At 40.7% G+C, this 13,716-nt stretch overlaps 1 protein-coding gene across 4 annotated transcripts in view; it reads left to right on the top strand.

The window, feature by feature from the left end:
• CEP89 (centrosomal protein 89) overlaps window positions 1-13,716 on the top strand; it is a 71,545-nt gene that overhangs the window by 47,532 nt on the left and 10,297 nt on the right. For all 4 annotated transcript variants that reach the window (XM_080644401.1, XM_080644400.1, XM_080644403.1 and 1 more), the window contains 4 exons: window positions 872-1,052; window positions 1,891-2,058; window positions 2,599-2,740; window positions 6,130-6,219. In XM_080644401.1, the coding sequence (XP_080500527.1) occupies window positions 872-1,052; window positions 1,891-2,058; window positions 2,599-2,740; window positions 6,130-6,219 (581 nt within the window). The remainder of the gene's footprint in view (window positions 1-871; window positions 1,053-1,890; window positions 2,059-2,598; window positions 2,741-6,129; window positions 6,220-13,716) is intronic.

Here is a 13,716-nt window from a genome sequence, read left to right as displayed (position 1 = left end):
GGCCAGAGATCATTCTGCTTTAGAACTCGAGCTGAAACACAACACAGGCTGTGATATTATCTTTAGCTTAATGGAAACCCATACCTTGTGACCCTTAGTACAGGCATGGCCATTGTTTCTGGCTGCTTTAGGAGGTTAATGACCAGTAAAGGAAAGGGCTAAGGCTTATTAAGTGGGCATGCTGGGATGAAACGGAATAGTGCTGGGGTTCCATATTAAATCAAAATCATACATTAAATCAGGATTCTTGGTTTCATTTGACCAAATTGGATGTCCCTGAAAATCTTGGAGTTTTAGGGCCAACATCCTGAAGTGTGCTCACATACCTACATGTGACTCAAGCCTTCAGTTTTTAGAAAGTTCCTTGAAGACTAAAACCATATCTTGTTAAGTACTTTATATTTAACAATTATATCAAGATATTGAACATCAAGCCGAAACCGGTGTGGCTCAGTGGATAGAGCGTCGGCCTGCGGACTGAAGGGTCCCGGGTTCGATTCCGGTCAAGGGCATGTACCTTGGTTGCGGGCACATCCCCAGTGGGGGGTGTGCAGGAGGCAGCTGATCGATGTTTCTCTCTCATCGATGTTTCTAGCTCTCTATCCCTCTCCCTTCCTCTCTGTAAAATATCAATAAAAAAAAAATATATATTAAAAAAAAAAAAAAGATATTGAACATCAATAAGAGAGTTTATATTTAGTGAATGCTCAATATAGGGATGGTAATTTCTAAGTACAAGGTCTTTGGTATTAATTTATAAATCTCCAAAAGATTTTTAAAATATTATTTTTATAAGCTGCCTCATTAGTAATTATTAATCATATATTAAATTTCCTGTACCAAGTCTTTGTCCATCCCTTTTGTTTTTCAGTTTCGAAGCTGACTAAACAACTAATGCTTCTGGAGACTAAAACACAGAGCCAAGAAAAGGAGCTAAGTAAAAGCAAGGAGCAACTGGAGAATTTATGTACCGAATGCCAAGAACTGAAAACACAGTTGGAGGGCAAAATAGCAATGAAAGTTCATGCTTCGATTGTAAATGAGTTACAAAGGTGCGGATTAATGCCTTTTCAAGGGTTAATGCACCCCAGTGCATGTTGTTATAGGCGGAGTGGGGAGAGGTTGCTCTTTTCTTTCTTTTTTTAAAAATTTTGTTCCATCTTTTTCTGAGTCTCTTTCTGAGTCATTGTAGCTGCATGACCACAGGTGTCTGAGTCTGAGAATGGTAAATACTTTATTAAAGTAGAAGAGGGCTGTCTCTGAGGGCTACCCTCTGCACTTTGTGTCTATGTGTGTATGATATTTTTCTCTACTGTTCCAGCCTTTATTGATGTTAGAACCAAAGATAATTTAAAGGAGTAGAACTGAAGCCTAGAGATCCAGCAATAAGGAACTGGTTAAATGAAAGGATGCAACCATAAAATGGAATACAACACAGCCATTAAAAATAATCTCACTGCCTGACTGGCATGGCTCAGTGGTTGAGCGTCAACCTATGAGCCAGGAGGTCATGGCTTGATTCCCAGCCAGGGCACAAACCCAGGTTGCGGGCTCAATCCCTGGTATGCAGGAGGCAGCTGATCAATGATGTGCTCTCATCATTGATGTTTCTATCTCTCTCTCCCCCTCCTCTCTAAAAATCAATAAAAATATATTTTTAAAAACTTGTTTTAATAAAAGAATTTTGTGCCCAGCCGCACTCTCTCTCCTGTCCACTAGGAGCTCCATCCCAGGTCCTCCAAGGACGGGTGGGGAAATGCTGTGCAGAGGCCTTCCAAATGACCCACCAGGGCCTGGAGTGTTGGGCTGATTATCACTTGTCTGGCAAGTGGCTGCTTCATTGTAGCCTCTGTGTACTGGATACAAGCCTGTGATGTTTTTGTCCATCAGCCGGTTGCAGAAGGAAGACGAGAAAGAAAGTGCTGAAATGGAAGAGTTGATGGAAAAGTTGGCGGTCCTGCAAGTACAGAAGAAGAGTTTGCTGTTAGAGAAGAACAACTTGACCGCTAAAAACAAAGCGCTGGAAGCGGAACTCGAAAGGGCGCAGAAAATAAATAGGTCTTTATGTATATTTTTCTTAAGCTTTTTTAGTTGTTAAAAAAAGACAGTTGAAAATATCCTTTCTTCTTCTTTTTCTAATATTGGCTATACAGTAGAAAAGAATATAAGTATAGTAAAAGCTTTTCTATTGACCAACATTTTTCTAGCCTATAGTTCACATATTGTTGAGTTATAAGATGATTCTAAGACTATGAAACTTGTAGAAGTTCTTTCCTAACCTTTTCCTAAAAGTCTACTTTGGGATACTGAATTCCTTTTCAAAAGTAACTTTTAGAACACGAACCTAAAAATTAATAGAATAAAATAGTATTAGATTATTAATTGTGTCAAAGCATTTTCTGATTTCTATTGGCTTGACTCTGAGTCAGTAGTTATGTTGAGTTTAAAATTAAATTCAGTTACCATTTCTCACCTTGAAACTTATAGATTTAGATCGCTGAAGAATAACTTGCTGTTTTTATAATACAGATATTCATTATGCTCTAGCCATCCAGGTTAATGAGTTTTTTTATTCCACCATTTGGGGAAACTCTTTAGGAGATCTCAAAAAAAAATTGACGTCCTCAAAAAGCAGGTTGAAAAAGCCATGGAGAATGAAATGTCTGCTCATAAGTACCTGGCAAACCTTGTTGGCCTGGCGGAGAACATAACTCAGGAACGTGACAATCTTATGTATTTGGTAAGTCTCCTCAGTTGCTTCTGGTACACTGTAAGTTTATATGCAAACATAATCTCAGGAGTATTTTTTTGTTTGTTTTACAAAATTATCCATAAATAGCTTCATTTTTTAAAATTTCAACAGCAAAATTTCAAATTCTCCAAAATTTTAACCTTTAATCATGGGGAAAAAACATTTTTAAAAGTCAAATAACTCAAACTTTTAAATAATGGCAAATTATATTTTAGAGGATGCGGAGAAAAAGGAACCCTCGTGCACTGCTGGTGGGAATGCAGACTGGTGCAGCCACTGTGGGAACAGTATGGAGTTTCCTCAAAAAACTGAAAACAAAAACAAAAAACTGAAAACGGAACTCCCATTTGACCCAGTAATCCCACTCCTAGGAATATATCCTAAGAAACTAGAAACACCAATCAGAAAGGATATATGCATCCCTATGTTCATAGCAGCACAATTTACAATAGCTAAGATTTGGAAACAGCCTAGGTGCCCATCAGCAGATGACTGGATCAGAAAACTATGGTACATCTACACAATGGAATACTATGCTGCCATAAAAAAGAAGGAATTCTTACCATTTGTAGCAACCTGGATGGAATTGGAGAACATTATGCTAAGTGAAATAAGCCAGTCAATGAAAGAAAAATACCACATGATCTCACTCATTTGTGGATAATAAAAAACATTATAAACTGATGAACAAAAAGATAGATACAGAGGCAGTAAAGCATCAAACAGACTGTCCAATTACAGCGGGAAGGTTAGGGAGAGGTGGGGGAAATAAGAGATCAACCGAAGGACTTACATGAATGCATATAAGAATAACCAACGGATGCAAAACATTGGGGGGTGAGGGCATGTATGGGAGTGGGGGGGGCCAATGGTAAGATATGTACACATATAATACCTTAATAAAAAAAAAAGAATAGCAAAAAACAAAAATTATATTTTAAAAGGTAAACTAATGGAGTTAGTCCATTCAACTAAATAGGAACAGTAGTTATCAGGTGTATTATACACACACCTGATAACTTTATATTCTCTCTGAAAAACTGACTTAATATATTCCTTGTTTGAAGAAACATAAGACTCATAGGTTAAATAGAGTTCATCCTAAGGACACAGTTTAAAGGGCAGTGATATTCATCCCCGTTGTGTCTAACAACACCAGTCCTCAGGAAGGGAAGGGAGTAAATTATTGGTGGTCCTAGGTGAAGCTCTACGCAGCTGCAAGAGTGATGCCATGGACATGATCCTTGGTACCTCCGCAATGATTTTAAAAGATGTCTACAATAGATTGTACAGTGAAATAAAATAGATGCTATGCCAAGCTATATGCATTGAGAAAAGTCTGATAGGAATTACTGCCAAATGTTACAGTGAATTAGATATTCAAGTGGTGGGATTACAAGAGATGTTTTTAAATCATGGTAGAATTATAAGAAAAATTTAAAATCGTTTTATTTATCTGCATTTTATGATTTTTCTACATTAAACTCATTGCTTATTTAAGCAATGTTGGTAGTGTAGGGTCAGAAGTAACAGTTTAATGGATGTCATTACAAAAGAGACTTGAGGACTTTCTGAGAGAGTCAGAAATTGGCAAAGGTGGAAGTAACTTGGCCCTTCTCCAGGTGAATGAAGTGTAGAGAGTCTGTCAGGATGTGTCACAGGCTTACTCCAATTTGCTAGAAAGATATTAAGTTCCTCCATAGAAAATGCACAGAGGTTTTAGCTATGTTTATATAAGAAGAAATATAAGTAGTATCCAAATCTTGGGGGGAAATGTTGATCTTTTTAAAATTTTTTTAAATTTTATTTTAGAGAGAGAGAAAAGGAGAAGGAGAGAGAGAGAAACATTGATGAGAGAAACATCAATTAGTTGCTTCCCTGTTTTCCCTTCTGCTCTGCCTCCTGGGCTTACCCACTGGTATATCAAGCGGAAAACAGAGGGCTTATTGAAAAACATAAACTGCCAAACAAACCCATTTATCTAGCAGGCATTCATGGGGATCTGGCTGTCCCGTGTCATTGCCACTGAAAAGACAAAGCCAGCCCGGCCAGTATTGCTCAGTGGTTAAGCATCAATTCCTGGTTAGGACATGTGCCCTGGTTGTGGGCTTGATCCCCCCTAGGGGTCGTGCAGGAGGCACGGGTAGGACATGCAGGTTCCCCCAGCCCATATGGGCCAGAGAGCATTCCAGGCTTCCATGATGAAGTCAAGATCTTCCCTGACCTTTAGGTCCACCCCTCATATTTATGAACTTAGGATAGAAATATAAATGGAGGCCACATACTCTGTGTTCAAATACTTAAAGTTATAAATCATGACATAATGAAATGTGTTTTCTCCTCCTGCCCTGACCTTGGTTATCATGGCCTGAAATCCAGGCTTGAGTTAGAGTCTTCATACCCCTCAGACATGGGGGGAGCTGCTCTCATATGCCCTGGCCCACCCACCATGAGGGATCTCTGTACACACAGACACTGCTGTCCCCTTGACCCTACAGGGTCCTTCCCCTGGGGAGCTCCAAGGCCAGCCCCCTTTAGTAGGGGTTCAGGGGTGGTACTGGCTGCCTTTGCACTGTCCTGGGGCTGTGAGCCATACACTCCCACCTTGCCCCTTTCTGGTGTCTTGGGCCTTGTGAGAGCCCTTTGTATTGATATTGGCATCTTAATTCCTAATCCTGCCTTTGAGGTGGGTTTTCTGTGTGACTTGTGACAAGTTAAATAACTGTCTTTGTTTTATTTTTCCTTTCTAATAATTGAATTGCTGCTACTAGCCTACTCTAGAAGGAATGCTCAGTTTTATAATTTTTAAATGATTTGAAATAATTTATAGTGCATAGTAATTCATGTCACATGTAGATATTAATATGAATCATTCAGCTTCAAATTATATTCCTCCTTGGAAATATTGCCTATCACATTTGTTTAGAGAAAAGCATTGTGCATTCATATTAAGTTCTCCTTAATTTTGTAAGTATTCAAATAAATCAAGTTAAAGTTTATTTGCATCTTGGCACTTACTCCTTGGATATGATTGAAGGAATGGTATATTCCATAAGGATAGGGAAATGTGTTAGAACTCTTGCAACCTCTCCCATTCCCTGATCCTGGGGGCACAGATCTCCTGTTTGTGCCCAGGAGGGACGCCCAACATACTGTTCCAGCTCTTGCTCCTTCTCAGCTGTTGGCCAAGTTCTGTCCACAGCCCCCTCACACAGGGAGTAGGAATCCAGGTAGGGGCAGGAGGGTTTGGGCCAAAACAAGTGGCAGAATGGAGATCATTTGAGAGTAGTAATGTTCTTTGCAGAATAATTTTTTATTCTTTTAATTTTTCTGTAAAACTGAGAGCCCATTATTTTCCTTTTCACCTTTCTCCTTAGGCCAAATGTTTAGAAAATGAGAAACACGGAGTTCTCAACAAAATTATAAAAGGCAATATTCGCATGGGAAGGTTAGAGGAAAAAGTCAAGGTAAGTGATCATTTAGCCTTAAAGATGACTTTTTCGAATGGGAACAGAGGCTTCCTGGGTACAGGTTTCCACAGGAAGATGCTTCTCGCATGTGTATAACACTGCTCATCCAGAGATTAAAGCAGCACATGGTTTTGCTGGCTGAAACGGCACCTCTCCAGAGGTAGCATCTCTCTACTCATTGAATAAACTGAAGCTCATCTGCACAATAAGATACAATGCAGATGTGGTTTGTTTGTTTTTTTAAAGGCTACAGAGCCCGTTCGGTGTGGCTCAGTGGTTGAGCATCAAACTATGAACCAGAAGGTCACAGTTCAATTCCCAGTCAGGACACATATCAGGACTGCAGGCTCAATCCCCAATAGGAGGCATGCAGGAGGCAGCTGATCAATGAGTCTCTCTCATCACTGATATTTCTATCTCACTCTCCTTCTTCCTTCCCCTCTGAAATCAATAAAAATATATTTAAAAATAAAAGATACAGAAAAATCTCCAGGCTGTATCCTTAAATTAATGTTCAGGCTTTATGATCAAACCTAGTTCAATTGTTGGTTCAATTGGAGAGTAGCATTGACCTACCCCTCTCTTGCACCCTCCAGTTTCTGTTCTCATTGTACTGACTCTCCTCCTCTTGACCACCTCCCATACTTGAACATTCTCCTCCCCATTGTCTGCATTCTGACAGCATGCATCCACAGCCTCATCAGGCACACTGATGTCTCCTGGGCAGGGGCAGGGGCAGGAGGACCAGCCGGCCAGAGGCCTGGGTAGATGGGGAATAAGATCCAGGACCTCTGAGCTCAAGTGCATGTAATATAGGACAATGATTAAAAAGGTCTGATAAGTGGATAAATAGAGTAATGACATTCGTTTGATATGTTGGAAAATTAACAAACCAAGAAAAGCAAATTGAAACATTGGCTGGCTGTGTGTAAATACTCATTGTATTGGGTGGACATAGTATGTTGTGCATTTGTCTGTTTTATTTTAGGGATCATAAGGTTTAGTCCTGAATTATTTACTTTTAAAAAGTTAAACAATATTTAACTTAAAATTTCTCAGAACCAAATCTGTATCCTAATAAAATGAATAGATTTTATTTTTCCTACATTTCATAAATATTGAGTGAAAGAAGCTCAGCACAAATGAGTACCTATAAATATGACTGCATTTATATAAAGTTTAAAACAGGCAAAAGTAACCTGTTTGGTGCATTCATAAATTGTAAAACTAGAAATCAATAAAAATATTTTTAAAAATATTCTATGTATTACATTGGATAAGTTATATGGTATTTTCTTTGTTACTATTAATGAAATTGTTCACATATGTTTTATGTTTCCCCCAAATATCCACGTGTCACCTTACCAATGAGGCATAACTCGACTATTTTTAATTGGTGGTCATCCATTCTTTCACACTCCAGATTCTCATTACGTTGTTTTATTGTTTCTTCCAAAGACAACATTCTAACAGACTATATAATTTATTTATTATGTTTATTGGTTATTGTCTGTCTCCCCTGACCAGACTATAAACTCCACAAGGACAGTTATCTTTTTCTGTTTTTGTTCTCTGATATATTCCAAGCACCTAGAATCCAAATAGCATTGGATTCATAGTATTCAGTAAGTTAAATAAATATTTGGGAAATTAACTAAATAATATATTTTACAATTTTAAAAATTCAACAATATCAAGCCCTGTCCAGCATGGCTCAGTGGTTAGAGCATTGGCCCGCACACCAAAGGGTTGCAGGTTTGATTCCCAGTCAAGGGCATGTACCTGGGTTGCAGGTTCGATCTTCGGCCCTGGTAGGGGCACGTGCTGGAGGCAACCAATCCGTGTCTCTTTCACATCAGTGTTTCTCTTTCCCCCTCCCCCACTCCCTTCCACCTCTCTAAAAATCAATGGAAACAAAATCTCCTTGGGTGAGGATTAAGAAACAACAAAAAATTTCAACAATATCAAAAGCAGTATACAAAACAATATCTCAACTCTGCATCAGGAAGGCTAGAAGAAATACACCATATTGTTTATGGTAGGACTCTGCCTACAAGCATTATGAGTAGTTAATAAGCAATTATGGGTTTTTGTTTTTTCTGGTTGGCTTTTATTTCTAAAAGAGGAGGTCTGATCTTCAGAATGGGTGGCCTTGTCTTAGGAATCCATCTCATCATTGCTCATCTGAATAGGAATAGTAAAAAGGGCCCACCCAGCCACCAAGAGAGGACACCTGTGATCAGATCCAGGTTAGACAGGGCAGAATCTCTGGGGAAGTGAAGAGACCTGGAAAAGGCTTGAGAAAATCCACAAGTGACATCTCACAAAATTCCAGCAAAATATGATTTGTAAAAGTGAGGACATCACCTTGGGAGTCAGGGCTAGGAGGAGATCAAGGAAACTCAGAGCTGCAGGTAGAAGCCGTTCTCCACCAGGCTGGATTCAGAGAGCCATGGAAGAGGCTTCAAGAGAGGTGGAAGGCGTCCCTGACCCAACCAACCCATGCTCCCACCCTCCAAGGAACCTCATCTTATCTCAGGAATCCAGTGCCCTCCATACAAAAATACCTTAAGGAAATGGAAGAAAAGTAGAAGTATAACTCTCCTATACATGATGAAATGCATCACAAAGTGTTGCCACAAAGGAGATAAAAATGGAAACCTATACTCCAAAGTGGACTGATAGGCAGGTAGGTTGGTAAGTAGATAAATAAGTAGGTAAGTAGATACGCAGGAGGTAGCTAAAACTTAATAAAGCAGTCAAAGCTAGGAAGAAATACCACAAAGCCGAAACAGTGCCCGGCCAGACAAAGGAGGATGTGAAATGGAATGGGTACAACATGGGAAAGAAATACAAGGAAAAGAGAAATAATTTCAGAAATGTGAACTGAATTGCAAGGAGAATCTATACTAATAATAGAGAAATATGCAAATTATCCATTACAGCATCACATCATGACCAGATCAGCAGGCTGCGTCCCCGCCCTCTGCTCAGGCAGCTGCAAGGCCCGGGATAGGATAGGATAGGATACGATAGGAGGGGATAAGAAAGGAGAGGGAGAGGAAGTCAGGCCTGCATGCAGACAGGCCGAGAGGAGAAACAAATACAGAAAGGGAACAAGAAAAAGACGCAGGAATGGAAAAGGGAAGGAAATGCAGGGCTGCACCTGGGAGGGGGTGGCGACCGTGGGGAGTGAGGCGGGGGGGAGCAGGTGTGCCCGGTGCAGATGCGGGAGGAGGGTGGTGGCCCCCAGCGTGGGCCATTGGTAGGGAGGCGCCCACGGGTCCAGGACAGAGTGGTGGATGGTCCGAGGCCTGGGCAGAGGCGCTCCTGCTTCATGGCAGCAGCAGTGCCCAGGCCATGCGGGCCTCGGTCACCCTCGCTGGGCTGGGCATCCCAGGCAGGGAATGGGAGCAGGATGGCGGCAGGGAGGCTGGGGAAGGGAGGGCGGTGAACACCTGGCGAATACCCCCTGAACAGAAGCATTAAGGAGGGAGGGAGGGAAAGACTTTATAAAGGAGTCAGTAGAGAGCAGAGTTAAAGAAGGAAATGAAAATCAAGTATAGTTGTGTACTGGGGACAGATTTTAAAAGTAGGAGTCAGAAAAGAAAAAAGGTAGTGAATAATTAGGCAGGTAGATAGATATTAAAACAGTGGAACTAAGTAGAGAAGAATGTATGGGAAAGGTAGGATGAGAGAGAAAGAGGGAGGGAAGAAAAGTTTTAAAGGGGAGCTGGTAGAGCTTAAAAGGAGAATGGGAAGAAGGAAGAAATGGGGAGGGAGCAAAGCAGGTCTGAGGGAGGAAGTGAAGAAAAAAAATTAAGGTGGGGAGGGAGAGCAGGGGTAAAGATAAAGGACAGAAGGAATGTGGGGAAGAAGGATGGAAAGAAGGATGATGGAACCAGAAGTAGGAAATAAGGAGGAAAGAAAAGTTTATAAATGATGAGTCAGTAGGAAAAAGTGTTACATAAAGGAGAGAGAAAAATTGTGTGAAAGGGAGAAGCCAATAAGGAAATCAAATACAATTGTGTGTGAAGGGGATAAGATTTTAAAAAAAAGTTAATAGGGGCAACCAGGCCAGCAGGGGAGGGCAGTTAGGTGGATCAGGCAGGCAGGCAGAGTGGTTAGGGCAGGCAGGCAGGTGAGCAGTTAGGAGCCAGATGTCCCGGATTGCGAGAGGGATGTCCAACTGCCAGTTTTCTGGCAGTTGGACATACCCCAAGGGCTCCCAGATTGGAGAGGGTGCAGGTTGGGCTGAGGGATCCCCCCCAGCCCCGTGCATGAATTTCATACACCGGGCCTCTAGTGTGTTCATAAAAGCACAATAAGGAACATCAAGGATAGAGATGAAAAAGGCAAAGACAAGAGGCAGAAATAGGAATGTCAAAAGAATTCAGTAGAAAGTGATAGAGATCCAGTATCCTATTGGTAGAGTTCCCAAAGAAGGAACTAAGCAATGGAACTTATTCTGGTCTAACCATAATTCATAAAAACTTTCTGAGATAAAAGACTTGAATCTACATATTGAAAGGGCACAATATATGCCTAAAACAAACACATGGACCCAGAAAATTGACATCAACACCTATAACTTTAAGATAAACAGAATACCTTGAACACTCATGCAAAAGACCAAGGCATAACAGAAAAAAACATATTGGCATCACACTTTCGAGTAACAACACTGAATGCCAGAGAACTATGGGCTACCACCCATAAATATTCAAGGAAAGAGAGTATGAGCCAAGGATATTTCCATCCAATCAAGCTGCTCTTAAGATGTTTTGACCATGTGAAAACTTTGTCCTAAGGATCAATTAAACAGAGTTTAGCCAACCAAGAAATAATTGGGCAGACTTTGGAAAAGTATTAATAGTAAGAATATATTAAACTGTGATCTAAGAATTAAAACAGGGCCTTAGTTGGTTTGGCTCAGTGGATAGAGCATCGGCCTGTGGACTGAAGGGTCCCAGATTCGAATATGGTCTCGAACACATGCCCGGGTTGCTGGGTTGATCCCCAGTAGGGATTGTACAGGAGGCAGCCAATCAATGACTCTCATCATTGTTTCTTATCTCTCTTTCCCTCTCCCTTCCTCTCTGAAATCAATCTATAATAATAAAAGTGATATATGCTGATTAGACCGGGTGACCTTCCGGACGAAGCCAGGGCTGCGAGGGAAGCCCGGGCCCCGGGTGCCAGAGGGAAGCCGGTGCTAGCAGCCAGGGGAAGGAAGGCCTACTCTTGCACGAATTTTGTGCATCAGGCCTCTAATAAAGAAACATTAAAAAAACAATACAACCAAAGAAAAACTGATAAGTGAAGGGGGAAGGAAGGTAGAAAGTAGAATAAACTAGCTGACTGCTTCATATGTAATAACTTGAGTCAAAGACTGTCATTTAAAGCTGAAAAATCAAGTAGGAGGCACTTAAGCATATTTAAGTTGGAGAAGAGTGAAGAAAAGGTTATGAGCTAACGTTATTTACGAGCCCTGGTTGGTATAGGTCAGTGGATAAAATGTCAGCCTGTGCACCGAAGGGTTGCAGGTTTGATTCCAGGTCAAGGGCATGTACCTGGTTATCAGATTTGATCTCTGGCCCAAGTCGGGGCAAGTGCGGGAAGCAACCAATCAATGTCTCTCTCACATCAAAGTTTCTCTCTCTCTCTTATCTTGCCCCATCCCTCCCTCACTTCCATGCTCTAAAAATCAGTGGATAAAAATATCCTCAGCCCTAGCTAGTCTGGCTCAGTGGATAGAGCTTTGGCCTGTGGACCAGAGTCCCAGGTATGATTACAGTCAAGGGCACGTACCTTGGTTGCAGGCCCAGGGCCTGGTCGGACTCGTGCAGGAGGCAACCAATCAATGTGTGTCTCTCACATTGATGTTTCTCTCTGTCTTTTCCTCTCTCTTTCACTCTCCCTAAAAACCAATGGAAAATAATATCCTCGGGTGAGGATTAAAAAAAAAATTATGGGATTCGGCAAAAGCAATTCTAAAGGGAAAGTTCATAACTAAACAGGCCTACCACAGGAAGCAGGAAAAATTCCAAAAAAAAAATCTAACTTTACACCTAAAGGAACTAGAAAAAGAACAAACAAAACCCAAAGTAAGTAAAAGGAAGGAAATAAAGATCCAAGTAGAATAAACAAAATAGAGACTTTAAAAACAATAGAAAAGATCAATGAAACTAAGAGTTGGTTCTTTGAAAGGATAAACAAGATTGGCAAACATATAGCATCAAGAAAAAAGACAGCCCGGCCAGCATGGCTCAATGGTTGAGCGTCGACCTATGAACCAGGAGGTCATGATTCAATTCCTAGTCAGGGCACATGCCTGGGTTACGGGCTTGATCCCCAACGTGGGGCATGCAGGAGGCAGCCGATCAATGATTCTCATTATTGATGTTTCTGTCTCTCTCCCCCTTTCCCTTCCTCTCTGAAATCAATAAAAATATATATTTTTTAAAAAGAGAGCAAACCCAAGTAAGTAAAATCAGAAATGAAAGAGGAGAGATTATAACTGACACCACAGAAATACAAAGGATAATTAAAGAATACTATGTATAATTATATGCCAACAAACTGGATAATCTAGAAGAAACAGATAAATTTCAAGAAATATACAACCTTCCAAGACTAAATTAAAAAAAGACCAATCACTAGCAATGAAATTTAAGCAGTAATAAAAAACTCCCAACAAACAAAATCCCAGGACCAAACTAAAGTGAGTCTCCTGTAGGCAGCAAATAGGTGGGTCTTGCTTTTTTATCCATTCTGCCACCCTATATCTTTTGATAGGAACATTTTAGTTCATTTACATTTCAAGTAATTATTGATAGGTATGTGCTTATTGCCATTTCATTCATTGTTTTGTGTTTTTTGTTGTTCTCTGTTTCTTCTTCTCTTGATCTCTTTTCTGTTGATTTGATTTTCTTTTGTGTTTTGATTGAATACCTTTCTTTTTGTTTTTTATGCATTTTTTGTAGGTTTTTGGTTTGTGGTTACCATGAGGTATATATATACATATATATATATATATATATATATATATATATATATATATATACACACACACACACACACACACATATATATACACACACACACACAAGAAATACCAATATATATATACACACATATATATACACACACACACACAAGAAATACCAATATATATATATCCTATCCTATATAATAAAACCCTAACATGCAAATCAACTGAACAGTGGAACCGATCATGCCATGCGTGGACCACCAGGGGGCAGACGCTCAACCCAGGAGCTGGCTCCTTGTGGTCAGTGCACTCCTACAGGGAGAGCACCGCTCAGCCAGAGGCCAGGCTTACGACTGGCAAGCCCAGCAGTGGTGGAGGAGCCTCTCCTACCTCCACTGCAGGTGGGCGGTAAGGAGCAAGGGGTCCTAGACGGTGAGAGGGCGCCGGCCGGGCTGAGGGACACCCCCCCCCCCAGTGCACGAATGTCGTGCACCGGACCT

This window comes from Plecotus auritus, assembly GCF_963455305.1.
Source record: "Plecotus auritus genome assembly, chromosome: 10".
Classification (NCBI taxonomy): Eukaryota; Metazoa; Chordata; class Mammalia; order Chiroptera; family Vespertilionidae; genus Plecotus; species Plecotus auritus.
This window is presented reverse-complemented; position numbering and strand designations above follow the sequence as displayed.